General features: G+C 41.6%; 1 protein-coding gene across 1 annotated transcript in view; it reads right to left on the reverse strand.

Moving 5' to 3' along the window:
- The window catches only part of ITGA8 (integrin subunit alpha 8), a 144686-nt gene that overhangs the window by 108532 nt on the left and 16737 nt on the right, over positions 1–19417 (reverse strand). Inside the window, exons 3-8 of the mRNA XM_056114641.1 lie at positions 16942–17042; positions 12274–12397; positions 7197–7258; positions 6020–6065; positions 3665–3790; positions 1872–1916 (exon numbers count right to left, since the gene is read on the reverse strand). Of these exons, the coding sequence (XP_055970616.1) occupies positions 1872–1916; positions 3665–3790; positions 6020–6065; positions 7197–7258; positions 12274–12397; positions 16942–17042 (504 nt within the window). The remainder of the gene's footprint in view (positions 1–1871; positions 1917–3664; positions 3791–6019; positions 6066–7196; positions 7259–12273; positions 12398–16941; positions 17043–19417) is intronic.

The raw sequence follows: 19417 nt of genomic DNA on the forward strand, positions 1-19417 counted from the left end.
TCTGTGTACTTCTTTTCCTAGACCCAGAGCCTGACTTCTCAACTCTGAGCAGGGCAGACCTTGAAGATTAAGCCCAGCTCTGAGTTCTCTGGCTTTTACTGGGGTGGAAGTCCTTGTACTAGCATAGATAGCAACAGTTTGGGTTATCGATGGGAGAGTCTCATGTCATAAATTAAAGAGAGTCTGTACGCCTGGAGCTGTTTGTAGCAGAATTAGGGAGTAACCTGGCAGCCATAGGTGCCTGGCAATGGGGATAAGTAAGAGTATGTTTGCATGTAAGTGAGAATGGCCAGCAGGAAGGTATATGTTGGGAACCAGAGAGATAGTGCAGTGTGTAGAGCATTTGTCTAGTAATCAGGTAACCCGGGTTCAGTCCTCAGCACCCCATATAGTCCCAAGAGCACAGGATAGATCAAGCACCAACAGGGAAGGTGAGGAATGCTGCAGAGTTGGGAAAAACTCTGTTCTCTGGATGGAAGGCCAGAAATGCTGTCAGCATGGCTAGAAAACAGCTCAGTTTTCAATCATCTTTATTTGTAGGAATTAAATGCTCCTGGCAGTTAAAAACAAACACAGCCAAATATAACGGAGCTGACTGATGTCAGGATCGGACCTGTCAACTAAGAGACAGGAAGGGGTCATTATGCCATTTGAATTAGGTGACAGCCGCCACTTCTTGTAGCCCACAAACACAGAATTCTTTATAGCAACTCATCATCACAATCAGAAAGTCAGAGCTTGCAATCTCCTCTGGGCACAGCAGTAAGGAGTTATTAAATGTAATGTTGATTAAAGATATCCACCATAATTGTCTAATCTCTTGAGACAGTTAATTTGCCTAGAGTCTAAGACAAATTAGCAGAACTGTCACTCAACTATAAAACACTCCACTGGGAGAGAAGAAAGGAAACTTTTCTTAGATCCTTTATAATAACTCATGGCAAAACCTTTCGAGTTCTCTTAATACCAGTAAAACATTCAGGAAAAATGTAGATCTTAAGCCTCGAAATACAGGAATCAGACATTAGCCACACCAGGGAACAGCCTGGAGGAACCTCCAGTTTACTAAACATCTTCTACCTGCTGGACAATGCACTGTGCTTTATAATATCTCCTCATTGAGATACTCACAGGATATCCCTATGAGTATCTCTCCTATAACACACACAGAACAGTTGGCTTAATGTCCATGCTTGGTGAACAGTAGAACTTAAGAACTATAGATTTTTATTGCATTGACTAGATTCTACAAAGATTAATTGATAATTTGCTTTTTCTATTGAATTACCATAAATTACAAAGTTACAAAGATATTTATGTTTGAGTTTCAGGATTATATTATTCCAATGCCAATTCTTTCACCAGTGTCCACTACCAGAGGGTAATCTATGGTAATCTATTACTACCAATGTAATCAGGTTCTCTCCCATCCCTGGTAATCCACTTTTAAGAAATTCTTTGAAGGCAAGATATATACATATATATATATATATATATATATATATAGAGAGAGAGAGAGAGAGAGAGAGAGAGAGAGAGAGTTCAAAGGGCACATGCTTTGCATGTGAGATGCCCAGGTATGATTTGCAGCACTGCATGGTCCTGGGCACAATCAGGAGTGACCACTGAGTACAGGTCCGATAGTTACCCCCAAAGCACAGTGACCCCAAATAGCCAAAAGATAGATATTCTTCAAGACTTGCAAACCTGTGCTCAAGAGTTTAATGATTCATTATTCTAAGAAACATTAGCATGTGCACTCGGGATTTCATTTATAGATTTTTTGAGTAGCAAAAGAAATAACATAATTCAAATAACTTAATAGATCATTTTACCATTTCCTCTCTAAACCCAAAGCTCAGCTGTCTCACCTTGCTGAGAATCTCCAGTGAATTCTCCAGCTGCAACTGAGTATCCTGTTTTAAGGAAAAGAAACCAATCACACTCAGAGGCTTCACCATTATGCTTCCCCTAGAACAATAAAAGAACTGCCAAAGTAATTTTTGTGCAAAAAATCTTGACACATGTTGAAGACATTTAGATTTATAGCCAGGAAAAAATTAATATGAATATTTTTAAATTGAATTCTAGAATTGTATAGATCTATTTCTTCTGAGTGTGATAATACAGTCAGATTTTGGAACACATTCCAGAGCAGGAATGCCTCAGAATCCGTGTTACAGTGGGTTATAGCAGTCGTGATACCTTGGAAGGCAACAGACTCATTTATGACCATGAAACTATCAACGGTCTTGGGCACAGGATTTGTTCCTTCTGGTCATCTAACAGGTCTTCTTCCTAATACATTTCATGGTGATTTCCACAAATCTTACTTAGCTCTATTGTAAGGTAAGGTAACTTTAGTTAAAAAAGAATGTCTTCAAGTGAGCCAAATGCCAACAGGGTGCCAAAGCAGGAAAACTGTACAGACAAACACCTTTGAGCCACTTGCTCATAATAAAATCTGAGAACTTTCTAACCATTGAAAATTCTTCCATTGTTGCTCTTGAAATCAGAAAGAATTATTATCTTGTCTCCCCATAAGGAACAGGGCAGCCACACTAATATATAGAATCCATCACTGGCAAAATAGTTATGAGCCAAATATTGTTATGGAGCCTGCAATATATTTCTCAAGTATGGCATATGGCCGGGCTGAATGAAAGAGAAGGAAAAGTTGAGTCCACTCTAAGCTAATAAGAAAAATTGCATAAAGTTTGCCAAATAATACCAGACCAATCAGGCATCAGAGTGGCATCTACACGTGACAACCTCGTCTTTTTTTTTTTTTAATTTCTGTATATTTTCTTTTTTTTCTTTTTTTATTAGTGAAAAACCATGAGGTACAGTTATAGGCTTACAAATTTTGTGCTTGGGTTTCAGTTATACAATGATCAAGTGCCCATCCCTCCACCAGTGCCCGTCATCCATCCCCATGGGTCCCAGCATCCCCCCCCCTACCCTCATTCCCCCCCCCCCCCCCCCGTCCCATCCTGCCTCTGTGGCAGGGTATTCCCCCTTGTTCTCTCTCTCTTCTTTTGGGTACTGTGTTTTGCAAGAGAGGCTTTGAGTGGCAATCATGTTTGGTCTATCGACTACTTTTAGCATGCTTCTCCCACCCTGGGAGGACCCTCACAACACCCTTCATTTGGTACTCTCTTCTCTATCTGAGCTTCCTTTTCACCTAGAGCCTGTGGCTGGCCTTCCATTCATGGAGCAAAATTCCTGGTACTAATCTCAGCCATTCCTGGGTGTTACTCTCCCTTTTTGTTGCTTTATGTTCCCCAGATGAATGCAATCTTTCTGTGTCTATCCCGCTCTTTCTGACTCATTTCGCTTAACATGATACTTTCCATGTAGTACCATCTCCCAAAGCTGAATCAAGAAGATATAGAGTACCTGAATAGACCTATTCACATCAAGGAAATTGAAACTGTAATCAAAAGTCTTCCCAAAAACAAAAGCCCAGGCCCAGACGGATTTACTAGCAAATTTTTCCAAACATTTAAAGAGGACCTATTGCCAATTCTTCTCAAGCTTTTCCAGGAAATTGAAAAAACAGAAACTCTCCCAAACAGCTTCTATGAAGCCCATATCTCTCTAATACCAAAAGGAGACAACCTCGTCTTTTAAGAAACAACAGAGGCCATGCAATGGCTCTTACCGAGGTAGCTATCATCGTAGGAAGCTGGGGCCACTTCCGTCTGTTTTTCTCGAGCCAGTTTCCTTAGGATATCCTTAAATGAGTAATTTGCAATGATATCTGCAATATTGGCAGTGATCACTTGGCCTGCATTTAAACAAATCAATTCATTGATTGGATAAAGACATACACCCTCCCCCAGCTCACACAGAACATCTGAACATGGAAGATGCCTTGGATATGTTGATGATCCAATGAGTATCCAACAGCTTGCAACTCAATAACAAATTTTCTGCTAGGACTGCAAGGTAGAGCACTTTATGCAGGTGAAGTTTCTGTGATGAAGCATTTATTCTAGAATGTTCTGGTCAAAAGACTTTGAGATATTTTGCTAAAGTCTAGTGTCTTAATGGTGGAAAAACTGAGGTTCTTGGAGAAAGATTTGTTCTAAAGTCAGCTATGGTCCAGGTCTCTTTTGACATTGTAATAACATGCTTTGTAGTCTCATAACATCAGGTATATTGGATCTAAATCATTGACTTAATAAGTTAAAGCATGTCAATGTAAGTTAAAGAAAATAATGCTATAATTTTTGAACTACTGATACTAAAATGTATATATAGAACATAAAATTACAATGGCAGAAGGCTGCAAAGTCTGGGGGATACAGAATTTTAAAAAATAAAAGAAGGAAGGAAAGGGGAAAGAGAAGAAAGAAAAGCAATTTTCACTACCAACATTGATATAAGAACTTGGATTAATTTCTTGCAAGTAGAGTTAATATCAGAAGTCTTGAAATCTGGTTGGTTGTATTAGAGTTGACAGAATGGTTAGAGAACTTTCATGACAAGGAGTTCTCTGCATCCCCCACTTATTATGGATAACTAAAGGTTTGGAAAGATGATTTTGTGTGCTTTGGGAGAAAACTTGAGAAATGCCTTAGACAGGTAACATTTAATAATAAAGCTAAATTATTTCTTGGTAATTCACACATAATTTCCTCAGTATTTCTGATTGAGACCCCAAAAGAAAAAATTGTCAAATCAAGTCATAAATATAATCTTCATAAATATATCTAGGGGCTGCTCCTGAAAGTACTGCTGTGATATTAGGACAATAGCATTTACCCAAGTTATGAACTAGGTCTGTAGAATCTGCAAGTTTTCGTGGTTTAGAGCTGAATGCCCTCTTTCCCTCAACTTTGCTGTTTCTTTGAGTTTCTCCTGTGAACTGAGTTATGTGTGAGTGTGTGTGGTGGGGGATGGGGAGGGGGGGGAGAAGGGGGTCATAGGGGTGTTGAAAATGAGGAACATTTGGGGACCTGAGGGAGGGAAAAAGGGATGGGATCAGAAATGACCCAAAGACAGTGGTAGAGGTTCAGGGGTACTTTGGTAGCAGTTGTATGCACTAACTTTGAACATTAATATCATAAACTTAAACACTATTTACAAGCATATTTTCTAATTATAATGAAAAAAATGAAAATCTTTCCATTTTTTATTATAATTAGGTCTTCTCACCTGGACTTTCCTCCTTTCCTGTGACTATCACTGCAGCCATAGGACGTTTCCTAGGGTCCCTCCTGTCTTTCAGCAGATTCTGACTCAGGTTTCACATCTCAGTTCAGGGTAACTTGCTCCCAAATGAGTTTGCCTTGCGCCTGCCTCTGGCCTTTGTGACACTCTCTCAGAACCAGATGATTAATTTTTCCGTTAGTGCATTCCTGGTGTCGAGCACCAATGCCTGGGTTAGCCTCCATCCATAGCTGCTGCGTCAATGAATTAACTGGCAGCAATATTTTTTAAAAAAATCATTCTGATAAAGCACATGGTGATACGATACGATGCCTCATTCATTTGAAAATATGAAGATTCCCATCACACACAAAAAAGTCAGTGTTGAGAAGGAACCAGTATGACAATTATAATTGGAAATGACCGCTTTGGACAGGAACTGAGTGTGAAAGTAGGTAAAGGGAAATGCATGATAACCTTTCAGTATCTGTATTATAGACCACAAAACCCAAGAGGAGGGAGGCAAGAGGGAGGTAGGGAGGGGGGAGGGAGGGAGAGAGTGAGGGATAGAGAAAGAGAGAGAGAAAGAGAGAGAAGGAAAGTGCTTGCCATAGAGGTAGTAGATGGGGTAGAGGCAGGGAAATTGGAATCACTGGTGGTGGGAAATGTATATTGGAGAAGGGACACGTATTAGAACATTAATGACTGAAACCCAATCATGAACAACTTTGTAACTGTGTATCTCACTGTGATTCAATTAAAATATTAATTATTTTTTTTAAAAGTCAGTATTGGTCTGTTCTCCCCTCATTTCCAGATGAGGACCAACAAAAGGGCCTGCTTTTCTGCTCACAGAACTTACCTTGCCAATAAAAACTTCCAGGTCCTCCCACGATGAGATCTCCGTTCTACAAAACAGAAAGAGAGGCAGTTGGATAGGGAAACCTGGTAATAAATCACCGTACTCTAGCCATCTATTCAACATAAAATGAGACATAAAAATAAAATAGTGCATTCTTGAAGATGCAGGTCCTTTTGAATCGACACCAGTTCATGTTCTTCCCATTACTTAGTGTGTTATTTGAAATCATTTTAAAGGTGAACTCTCTCCCCCGGGGAAGATAGAAATTCAGTGTTTTGGTGCTGCCTTGGGTAAGCAAATATTGACATATTTAATACCGTGCAGTTTAGCAGACAAACGAAATAATAAAAGAATTCAACTCTTCTTTCACTCAAGGCCACACAATGTTGTTTCTCCCATATATCTACAAACCTGTCACCTTCCCAGGGGAGCCAGATATAAATCTCGACCAGCAAATACAACTGTTCTGTACTGGTAGCCTTGCCTTCCACCCTCTGTTACCTTCATTTTCAGTGGAGTGGGGGAAAAGCCCATGATAAGATAGTGAAACTTCAGACGCATAGAAGTTTTCTCTCTAATATTTAAAAAAGAAACCCTCTGCATAGCCTTCCATACAGTCTCCTTGGACATCTCTGTGTTTATTTTGCAAAACATGATGTGGACTTCATACTAATATTAAATCTAATCTAATCAGTTGGTTGCTGCTCAGAGAAAAAAGCTTATAGGTTGCTGTGATCTTTTCAGCTGCCACGAGGGGTGGGAAGATCTTTTCATCATAGACATTCTGTACTGTTTATCTTCTAAAAAATTTTTTGTTGTTGTTTTGGGGTCATACCTGGCGATGCTCAGGAATCTGCACACAGAAATCACTCCTGGTGAGGCTCAGGGGACCATATGGGATGGCAGAGATCGAACCCAGGTTGGCCGCATGCAAGGTAAATGACCTATCCACTGTATTCTTTCTCCACCCTCTCTGTATACTATTTAATTGGTCCTTACTGCAGAGATTGCTTTAGTCCAGACAAAGAATATACAAAAAAAAAAAAAAAAAACAAAGGAAGTTGCCCAGGCTAGAAAACTACTCAAGTTCTTGGTGTTGGGAGGGTAGAGGCAAAAGTGGAAATGAAAGGCAGAGGGATTTTAAAATATCATATAAAATAAAAACAAAAGAATTCACCTTGTAGAACTCCAGGCTAAAACCTGCTTGGCAGTAGCCCTGGCCTTCGGGATCAGCATTGCCTAGAAAAATAAAAATAGATCGATGTTATAGAGTCATCATTTCCAAGATATATTCCAATGATCCTTTCAGGAGAGCCTCTTGTTTATTCATAGTGTTCTAAAAAAACTCTTTTTTTCCAACGGGAAGGCTTGGGCTATACCAGGCTGTGCTCAAGGTTTACTTCTGGTCCTGAACTCAGGGTCACTCCTGATGGTGCTTGGGGGACTGTATGTGGTGATGGTGCTCAAACCCTCATTGACTGCGTGCCAGGCAAGTGCCATACCTGCTGTAGTGTAACTCCAGCCTCCAGGAGATCAATTTTAAATGAGTCCATCAGCATTAGGTAATACATTAATAAATTAGGTAATTCAGTGAATCTTCTGAATGGGGACTGTGCAATCAGGGGCGTCAGTAGGACCATTGTGATTCACTAGAACATTTCCAGGCAGGTTTATAAATTCTAGTCAGCCAGCATGTGAATTCTCAGGATATATGCATTAAAAGGTTCCAGGGCATACATTCAGATCATTATTTCCTATTTACCCTTTGTACTTGAAAAGCATCTCCACAATTTCTGAAGTGCTTAAAACTAAACCCCAAACATGGCTCAGAATGGGGGACTCGTGGGGAACTGTGTGGTTAAGTGTGACCAACATATACATATTCCCTCCTTTCTTAAGGACTCCTGAGTGGAAAACAAAGCAAGAGGCAAGAGGAAGCGGCTGTCACCACAGGAAAAGGACACGCATGGGTTTCAGAAACTTTGTGAAATGGATCTGGCCTTCCCCACTCTCCCTACAATCTTGACTCCCCTTTTCTGGCTAGGTCTTAGCACCGATTTTAGTAGCCACCATTGGTTCTTTTCAGTAGCTTCCTTGGGTGTGAAAGATTCTTGTTCTAGTTCTTACACTGGATTATTTGGAGGAGCATTTAGAAATGATTTGTTAACACACAAACCTTTCTTTCAACTCCCTTTTAAAAAAAAACCTCTGATGTTTTATTTCCAGTACAGTAAGTTTTTCAAGTGACAGGGGGTGCAGTAGGGGGGATTGTGAGCATTTCCTTAAAAATTTTTGCTTCAAAACAAGTAGAAAAAAAACAGTTAAGAGGCAAATACTGATTTTGCATAAAATGTAATGAGAAAACAGCCATCCTCAAATGTTTAAGCACTGGTTCTACTTGGAGGTGAGAGTCTTTCCTTTGCAAAGTGGTTTTTCTCTTAGGATTGTAGTTTTCTGAGGGTTGGAAGAATCTCTCTTCCCAGAGCATAGATAACTGTAACTGTGATGTTCCAGAAGCAACTCAGAAATCCAGGGCATCAGGCTGATGGCTCATTCCTATGGGCTGATTTCCAAAATGGAATGGAAGGGTGAGCAGAAGTTCCCTCACCCCTAACCCACCCTGAATTGTGAATAACCGACTGACTGAGCTCTGGACATTAATATGAATGAACCTATTAGCGTCCATGTTGCTCCGGGTATTAATGGACAAGGTTTGTAGTGTGGAATTAACATAAGCGGCTTCCTCAATTCTCTTTTGAAAGTAATATTGCTGATGTGCATATGCCAAGCTACTGACCATATGTCCCGAACAGGCTGGCTTTGTGTTAATGAACTGTGAACCCCTCAGAGAAGACAGGAAGCCTACTGCTTGGAGGGGGTCGAGGAGGAAGAAGAATTCACAGCCAGAGAGAGGCCAGGAGGATAGGAAGACTCTGAATGCGTCCCGCGTTGCAGGAATTCTGAGCCATGTACTTAACTATGCTGCAACTCAATATGAAGTTCATCTTACTTTTGTGCAGCTTTTCTTTGATTTAGGGGGGAAAAAAGATAAAGGAGAGAGATTGGCATCATCATTTGCCTGTGGACCACACGGTGGAATGTACTGGAACTCACAGATTCAGATCAGTGGCTCCAGTTCCCACTGTGATTTTCAACACCTCGAGTACAGATGGGCTACTTTGTCAACAGAGTGCGCCCCCTCCCCCCCACAGCCTTCCTTACAGAGCAGCTGGGCACAATGGCAGTGCAGGGATCAGCCCGAGGATACCCCAGAGGAAGGCATCTCCCAAGCAAGGGGCCTGGCAAGGATGCACCCCTTGTTTTAGCTCTGGCAGTTTGTGGTGATGAGGAAGACTCCAGTAAGCCGTGAGAAATCAGTGCACAGGGTCAATGAAATCATCTGATAGCGTCTTTCCCGATTCTCCCTGTATTACATCTGAGTCAATACTGACACTCAGCTCTACCATTAATTGCCTGGGTCAGTTCGGGGTTTAATTGACCTCTCTCCCAGACTTGTATCTTCAGCATGTCCACACTGGTTAGCCTCCTTCCAGGCCCAGGAGCACACTGCCTTGAGTGGATTGTACATCAAATTTCCTTTGGTGGATGTTGCTCAGGCCTGGGAAGATCCCTTCTCCCCACAGCACCCATCTGCTGAGCAGACAGCCACCAGGCCCTGCTCCCCACCCAGAGCTCCCATCCCTGCTTCTGACCCTGGCGACAGTTTCTCTTTGACTCTCTGAAATGATATTTAGAGCTTGTTTATTCACATGCAGGCAGTGTGCCTTCCCTTCTGGAATGTGAGTTCCTTGAACTCACCAAGTATTTGGTGCTCTGTTTCTGAAATGTAAATCAATTCACTCTTAGTGAGTTTAATATGAATGTGTATGAATAGACACTTCTCTAAAGACCCACAGATGCCCACAGACACGTAAAGGAAAACTTCAGCATTGCTTAGCATTAGGAAAACGCAAACAATCCCCATGGGTGTTATCACTTCACACTTGTGAGAATGGCTAGTGTAAAAAAAAAAAAAAAAACAAAGAAATGAATGTAACAAACAAAAAAACTGGATACGTGTGTGTGTGTGTGCGCGCGCACACACACACACAGGACACAAATGTTGGTGGGATTGTATATAGGTGAAACTAATAAAGAGGAAACTTTAAAAAATAAAAGTGAAAATTCCAGGGCCTGGAGAGATAGTACAGCAGGTAGAGGTCTTGCCTTACATGCAGCTAACCTGGGTTCAAAACCCAGCACTCCCTATCATCCCCTGAGCCCTGCCAGGAGTGATTCCTGAGCACAAAAAAGGAAATTTCTGATGATCCAGCAATGCTTAGGCATCTAGACAAACAACCTGAAAACACTAATTCATAACAGCATTATTCTTAGTAGCCCCAGCGTGGACTCCACTAACATGGCCAGCCCCAGATGACTAGATAGTGGGACTGGTCTGTGTACTCTAGGGAATATACATGCTGCCATTAAAAGAAATAGCATCATGCCTTGGGGGATAAAAAGAGTGGAACTGGAGGTGATTATGCTGAGAAGTGAAAGTCGGTTACCAGATGGTTTCACTCATAAGTGGGATGATCTGGCAACTAAAGCAAAGAAACTGGCAGGAAGCAACAGGACTTACTCCTAGACTAAACTTGGTGAAAACTGTGGTAGTGGACAGAAGAAAAGGGCAAGCTGGGGTGAGGAGGATGGGGACAGGGGTCTTTGCAGGAGTGGGATGGCACTGGACAGTTGGTGAATGTGCTGGGTAGTCATTAAAGGGTCGAGGTGAGCCCTGAATTTCTATAACATTACACACCATTGATAGATTAAAAAAAAAGAATCTACTTCCCAAGCAGACTTAAATGTCATTTGGAAAAAATGTGTTTATTTGCACATTTTTCTAATTAGAAAAGCTAATAAACTTGTAAACAAAAATATAGGATCCTGGATAGAATGAAAACATCATTGAGGTTTATTACCTCGAGGGAGCCCTATTTTACTATAATTTAAAATAAAATCCCAATTTCACTGATTGTTCATTCAGCTGATGTGGTAGTAGGTAGTGGTGGGCTTATGTTAATATTTTTAAACAGTACAGCAGCCTCCTTCCTCTCAGAATCCTTGCCCAAGCCCCACTAAAGAGATCTGCTCCCCTCTGGCCCTGTAGGAATGATCTCTAAACTCATCAGTTTCTGTATTAACCCTGGGTATCACTGATCCACTCATCATTTTATTTCTAACATTACCTAAACTGACCTGTACACTTAGAAAAAATTCACCCCAAATGGGAAACATTTTTAGTTTTAATTTGAATTGAGTTGTATATAAAAAAAATCAACATTCCCAAGTGAGTCCTTAGAATCTTCTTTCTAATGCCACTTCTCCCTGGTGTGATTTTGCAAACGATCAAGAATAGAATGAAAAGCTGTAGTTTTCTGACACTGCAGTATGACACTGGAAAAGTTGGAAGGGCAGGGCTGGAAGACAGTCCAGTGGGGAGGACGTTTGCCTAGCACATGGGCAACCTGGGTTTGATCCCTGGTCTCTCATAGGGATCCAAGTGCTTCCAGGAGCAATTCCTGAATGCACAGCTAGGAGTAACCCCTGAGCATCATCAAATGTGGTCTCCAAAACAAAACAAAGAGTTGTAAGGACTCTCAGTCAATCAGTCATATTCTTCCAAAGCAATAGGATATTCCTTCTGCAAAGGTGTAGTGAACCAACTGCCATGGCCCAAAGGTGACACTCTCCGACTTGATCTCAAGCACAGGTGCTGAAGATTCCAGCACAGCCAGGGGAGACTTAGGCTCCAGGGCTCTGGAGTATCTTGGAGAGATTAAACACCCACTGGATAACGACCAGCCAAAGAAAGGAAGAACACAGGCTGAACAGAACTTCTGTGCCAACCACAGCCCCATAGTCACATGGGCTATCCTGGCAACAGACTAGCTGGGTGGGCAGTCAGCGTTCTTAGCATCACAGAGTGGACTCTAGATGCCAGCAGAAAGTTGAAAGCCCGTGAGAGGATCCAGTCAACTTAACTGTAGATTCTGAAATTTTTATCAACCGTGGAAAAGAACTACCAGAATTTGATGTCTCGGTCGTTATGACTCAGCAAGACATTCTGCAAAAGTCCAGTTTGACTCTCATCCCTTCTCCCCAATGACACCATGATTTCCCAGGAGTGGGGGTTATGCAGAGTCCACTGTCTCCAACAGCTCAGTGTCAGTTTCAGGGTCAAAATCACTTACTGGTGCGACATGGAGAGTACTCAGCATAGGCGCTGAAATTCTGAATTGCCACATAGCAGGTGCCAACTGGATCCTTCTCAGCTGTGGGTTTGAGAGTTCTCCAGTGATACAGAGGGGCACAGGCCTGAGAAATGTCAAAGAAAATACACATTTCTTTTAATTTTTTTAATTTTCTTTCTGTGTTTTATTTTATTAGAAGGAGAAAATATGAAGGCACTGTTGATTTACAAAGTTATTCATGATTGAGTTTCGAACAATGTTCCAACACCGATCCCTTCACCTGCGTCAATCTCTACCAACATTTTCTTTCTCTCCCACCACCCAACTTGTGACAGGCGTTTCTTACCGTTGTCTCAGGTCTTTCCCCCACCTATCCAGCTCCCCTGTGGGCCGCATCCTACTGAAGACCCGTTCTCAGATTCTGTTGCCTTTGAGCGTTAGTAATTCCTCTGCTATGTTTTTGTATATGAGACAGATCATTCTGTGTCTGTCCTCCCTCCAACTCATTTTATTCAATAGCATCTTTCATGTTGCCATTGCCTGACTTCATCTTTTCTTACAGCCGAGTGTATTGCATTCTGCACCTTAGTTTCTTTATTCACTCATCTGGTCTTGGACACTTAGGTTGTTTTGAGATGTTGGGTATTGTGAGAGTGTTGCATAAACACGGTTTGCAACCTGTTGTGTGGACTTGCCTGTTTCCCACTGGGTGTGCCTCTCTACACTTTCTACCAGTGACTTGCATTTGATCATGTTCCTGCTCATCGAAGAATCCTGGGGTCTACTTGCTCACTCAGTAGTTTTTGTTCGGTGTAATTGAAGGGGAGAGAAAGCATGTTTGCTGAAAAAGCTAAACTGTGCTCGTTTCAGCGACTTTATAAGATGGATCAAAGAGACTGTAAAAGAGCACATGGGTGTTGGAACATTGTATGGTGCAACCCAATCACAAACAGCTTTGGAATGCCCTATCTCATGGTGGTTCAATAAAATAAAAACTTAATATTAAAAAATTTAAATAAAAGTGAAAAAAAGCACATATGAATAACCAGAAGCATTTCCAGGGCACCAAACATTGCCTGCAAGATAACTCACAACAGTGCAAAGCCCCACCAGAGAGGGGGAAACTTACTGAGATAAGTGACAAGAAACTGAAACAATAGGTGTGAAATCATTCCATAAATGCCTTCTAAGTGCGACAAAGCCAAACCCTGGAGGAACAGGTCTGAAATGTCTCGTGCTTATTTCCAGCTAATATTAAATTAAATAAAGATGCATATGTACTACTACACAAACATTTGTTCAGACGTTGGAACTCCTTTTAAAATGGGTTTAACTGCCTACAACATTTAACATAGGGGTTTTGCATATAAAATGTGCTCAATAAATGGATGTTGAACTAAATTCAATGCATGCCCATTGGAGAGAGGTTAAAAATTAGCTTTGCTATTCAAAGTACTTGTGAATCCATTGTTACAAGCTCTGTATTTTATGGCAAATAATTTATCATAGCAGAAATCTAGCTGCTGCTTCATTCGCAGCTTCTAATTTAAGGACTATTCCTCTGGAGTAAAAATGAAACATACTTTCTGACATCCTGCCTTAGATATTGTTGGTGGAAATAGATCCTGGAACAATATGGAAAGTTCTTCCCTGCTTTTCACCCCAACTCACTCATTGTTTTGTGTCCACATTTGCTGGGTAATTTTCTCTGGCTTTCTGCATGATGTAGTCACAGACACCCCTTCTGCAGGGGGCTGGGTAGGAAATACATGCCCCTTCTTTAAGGAGCAGTGAGGAGGAAACTTTGGCCTCCATCCCTGCCAGCACCCGCTGTGAGCTTCTTTAAGCAGCAGTGAGCACAATTGGGAGAGTGTTTGCGCTCCCTTCCTCTCCTCGGACCTATGAACTTCCTTCAGATTTCTCCAATTGCCTCAATGTCGCTGATGGTCTTTTCTCCTTATGGCTGAAGAACTATGGTGCATTTAATTTTCATATCTCTGTCATCTTAGATCCGAAATCTTCTTTAACACAACCTCCATGTTCCTCTGCTTTTGTCACAATCTCAATGTTGAGGACATGCAGTTAATTCATTCTATAGAAAAGACTTCTGATTATCTTTGTGTCCTATTCCCTTGTCACTGAACTCAGGTGTAAAGTTTTGAACAGAACTACCTCTTGGGGGTGTCTAGTTCTTCATCTTTTGATCATGCAGCCCCACAGCTCTTAGTCCCACTGTTAGGTTCCATGGGCACCTGTTGGACTTGCTGTTTCAATATGCTCTCAGCGTACTTCACCTATTTCCCGCCCTCTGCTGCCTGCTCTCACCTGTAGTCTCCCTGGAGACAGCCAGAGCCCACAGAAACTCTTTCTGGTGTTTTCAGGCAGTGGGCGCCCCAAAGGGATCCTTCAAATATCTGCTAGCCTCACGCTGGTGGGAAGGGACGGGGGCGGGGGGATGCTCCTATCCACACTGAATACACACAAACACACTCATGGTATCTGAATACTCACCATGATGCTCATTTGCAGCATTTTTGTTGTTTTGAAAATTAAGACACATCGAGTAGAATTTAACTCTATTCTGCTAAGTTTTAATACTCCAAGAGAAATACTAAACCTAAGGAGTAGTATATATTATCTTAATTTCTATCACATGATTTTTAAAAAGGCAAGCTTGCCCTCATGTTATTATGAATATAGTGTATTTTTTTAAATTTTTCTCAATGGTTTGAAGATGTCAACAAATATCGAATAGTTAGCAGTGATATGATGCAGATAAATTTTAGGACAAAAAAATCAATAGCCAAATTCTATTTTAACCCTAAAATATATTCTACTTAGCTTGTACCACTAAAGAATAAAAAAGGCAGATTTTCCCTCTTTTTTTTTTAACCAATTCTGGAATATTAAAACTATATGAGTGCAAGTAGAATTCTACAGAGAGACATAGGGAATGCTAGATTTGTAACAAGAGCAGTCTATCTATATTTTAAACATTATCTGCTTTATGTCAAAAGTCCCTTTGGGGGGCTCACCAAAGACCAAATAAAGCAAAGCATTTCCTTTAGATCCTTGCTCTTATTAAATCATAATTCAAACAGATTTAAACAAATCCTAAAAGCCAAAGTTATTTCTTTCTTGTTGTAAGGAAATGAAAGCCAATGGTTTAAAAAAATTCCCCCAACAAAAAAATTTCCAGATGCACTTAGCAGAACATTTATTTTTCAATAACATGGACCTGAATCATTGCTCAAAATAAGTCAAGGAAATTATGAAGTCATAATACTTCAAAGATACATATTTAGGAGGATTCTTTTTCTCAGTTTTAATTTTCATTTAATTTTTAATTAAAAAAATTTCAATGCGGGGCTGGAGCAATAGCACAGTGGGTAGGGCATTTGCCTAGCACACAGCCAACCCGGGTCCAATTCTCAGCATCTCATATGGTCCCCAGAGCACCGCCAAGAATAATTCCTGAGTGCATGAGCCAGGAGTAACCCCTGTGCAACTCTGGGTGTGACCCTCCACAAAAAAATTTTAACGTATTTCGGGAACTGTGAAACCCAGGTACATTTTAATTAATCAATGCGTGTGGTGCTAGGGACCCAACCCAAGGCCTCACACATATAAGTTGTGTTCTGTACTTCTGAGCCACCTCCTCAGTCCCAGTAGATATATTTTTTAAAGAAAAAAAAAAGGGCTGGAGCGATAGCACAGCGGTAGGGGACTTGCCTTGCATGCAGCCAACATGGCTGACCCGAGTTCGATTCCTCCGCCCCTCTCGGAGAGCCCGGCAAGCTACCGAGAGTATCTCGTCCGCATGGCAGAGACTGGCAAGCTACTCGTGACTTATTTGATATGCCAAGCACAGTAACAACAAAGTCTCCAGTGGAGACGTTACTGGGCCCGCTCCAGCAAATCGATGAACAATGGGAGGACAGTGACAGTGACAGTTAGTTTTAAAAAGGAAAGATGAGAGTATGGAGTACTGTTCTTTAGCATCCTAATAGTTATGATTCTGTTTTCCTGGTCAAACTTAAAACAGCTCTTTCAAGAAATTGTAAGCAATGAAATATGAACCTCTTACTACCTCTTAATAAATACCTCTCAATACCTCTTAATAAAATATGTACCTCTTAAGAAAAAAAGGTCTTGTTTCTCTATCTCACTTAGTTGTTTTAAAATATTTGCAATGACCTAACCATCTGGATGAATACCTCTTGATAAAATATGTACCTCTTAAGAGAAAAGTTGTTATTTTTCTGTCTCCCTTAGTGGTTTTTGAAATATTTGAAATGGTATAACTGTTCTGGAAAACAAGCCTTTCCCTCTGACTTGAATGGGTTATTTCCTTCTCATCAACTCTGGTTTCTTTTTCGTTTGTTCATTTGGGGGCCACACCCAGCGGTATTCAGAGCTGATCCTGGCTCTATGCTCAGGCATCACTCCTGGTAGACTCAGGAACCATATGGGGTGTGGGGGACTAAACCCAGGTCGACTGTGTGCCTGGCAAGTGCACTCCCTGCTGTGCTTGGTTCCAGCCCTAATCAGTATGGATCTTTTTCTCTGAGAGGACATGTTCCCACAGGAGAGGATGTTGGCAGTTCCACCATTTCATGTGATCCTGCATTCCAGAGCAGCCTCCTTGAGACCCGAGCAAATACTCACCACCACTTTGCCTCTGTGAGCTTTAACGGTGGCTCCGAACCACTGATTGGATTTAAATTCGATGGGTTCCCTGGTCCCATTAACTCTGATCTTCCGGTTGTCTGAAAAAAAAAAAAAAGAAAGACATCATTAATTGTTTGTAAAACATGGCGACCAAGTTGGAGCCTCACCAAGGACCAGAGAGCTCAATAGGCTGAGCGTGTGTTTGCAGGTGGCCTGGGTGTGATCCCTGCCACCATATTGCCCCCTGAGCACCATGTGACCCCGTATAACCCCAAAAACAAAACTAAGAAAGGGACTTGCCAACCCCTTTTTCACACACAGGAGAGTTCCCTTTAATTGACTCTAAGACTGTAGCGAGGCGTTCATTTTTTAAAAGAATGCCAGTCAGGTGAAAAGATTGTTTGGAACCTGACCATTTACACCTTAGGTGAAACTGATTCTAAGAAAAAAAGGAAGTTTCTACTCTGAAGCTGCAGTAAACCTGCAAGATGCCCGGGTTGTTTTCAATCCACATTTTTCCCATTGATTCTATCAGAGGGGCTGAAGAGATAGCACAGTAGGACGTTTGCCTTGCATGCGGCCAGCCAGGCCGACCCAGGTTCGATTCCTCTGCCCCTCTTGGAGAGCCCAGCAAGCTACCAAGAGTATCTCGCCCACACGGGGAAGCCTGGCAAGCTAACTGTGGTGTATTCGATATGCGAAACACAGTAACAAGAAGTCTCACAATGGAGACGTTACTGGGCCTGCTCGGGCAAAAATCGATGAACAACGGGAGGAAAGTGCTAAAGTGAAACTGCTAATTCTATCAGAGCAAAGACCTGCTGTTTGTAACTGCTCTAGGAGTTCTGAAGCATTCCCAGCAGTGAAGCACGTGGAAAGCGCACAGGCCTGAGAAGCGTGAGCTTGCTGGGCCTGGGTTACAGGAATCAGCAGGAAACACCAAGGCCTTGGGGTATTTGTCTTTGTTTTTCTTTTCTCTTCTTTTTTTATTGAGAAACCGTGATTTACAAAATTATTCATAGTTGAGTTTCAGGCATACAATTTTTTGGTTTTTATCCACACCCAGCTGTGTTCAGGGCTTACTCCTGGCTCTCTGCTCAGGGATCTCTGCTGGCAGGGCTGCGGGGACCATTTTGGTTGCCAGGGCTTGAACCCAAGTGGACTGCATAACAAGGCAAGCCCTTTCCTATCCCTCCATCCTCCAGGCATACAACTTAAACATCAATCCATCCCACTACCAGTGTCAGATTCCCTTCATCAGTGTCCCCAGTTTCCCTCCCACCCTAGCTGCCTCCTTTACAGGCACATTTTTAAGTTTGGCGGTTGTATTTTGGATCTCAGTTTTGCTGGCTCTTTGGTTCAGATATGTTGATATACCACAGCTCTATACTAACGTGTCCAAGGCCCCTGGCCCCTTTATCCCGCAGGCCTCTGAGAAGGACAGGGAAGGGAAGAAATCAATGGGGCGAAGCCCTTGGTTTTGAACTGAATAACGTGTCCCTGACGCCACCAAAAAAGGCTTCAACACAGTTTTATATCCACTCTGCAGATGAAAGAGTGAGAGACCATCTGAGTAGAAGCCCACTTATAAAACACTCTAGGTCTTGAGAGGCAGATAACCCTTCTTTCACCCCAGATAGCCCACCCACCTATTCCCCCCGTGGTTTGATATGAATGGTACCAACTGCGGCATCAGCACTGTGAACTCTGAGGCACATTTGTACCATGGCCTTTATTTGTGTGTATTTCTCTTGGTGTATGTTTTCTTTATCTTCCTGGACTCTAAAATGCATTACAAAACAAACCTTTAACTCCTATTTAGTGTAGCCAAAACATACACATAACTAACCTTAGATTGAGTTTACATATGATTACAGACCAAAAAAAAAAAAAGGAAATGCATTACATATACAAAAATATGTATACTCAGTCTTAATTCTGAAGCATACATTTTGACACATTTGTAGAAAATTATTAATTTCCTTCCTCAAACTCTTAGGCTTTGATGTTCGAGGGGATTACAAGGAAAATAAGTTCTGGAAATTTTCACCCCGAATGTACACAATTGGCAAAGAATAAGTGCTACCTACTCATTAGCTATAAAACTGGAAATATAAATATTTCTTTTTTCATTGAGATACATGGGAATGTCACTTGGATACAGGAAGTATTAGCCCCAGGATCTGGCTGATCTTGGTGATTCATTGCATCATTTTAAATTTCTTCTGAAAAATGTGGTGGAGATACCTTCCCTTGCCTCTTCCACTGGTGACCCTAAAGCTCAACTGAATTGAAGCTGGTCATGTGAGACCACAGAGCAAATCAGAAAACACAAAGCAAGGAAGTTAAGATTGTTCTTTCTGGAAGACTGTGTGGCCAGCACTCAAAACTGGCTGCTTGGAATGTTTACTTTCACGTTTGCTCATTTGTTTTGGGGCCACTCCTGGCAGTGCTGAGGGCCTATTCCTGGCTC

This window comes from Sorex fumeus, unplaced genomic scaffold (genome assembly GCF_029834395.1).
Source record: "Sorex fumeus unplaced genomic scaffold, SorFum_2.1 ptg000026l, whole genome shotgun sequence".
Classification (NCBI taxonomy): Eukaryota; Metazoa; Chordata; class Mammalia; order Eulipotyphla; family Soricidae; genus Sorex; species Sorex fumeus.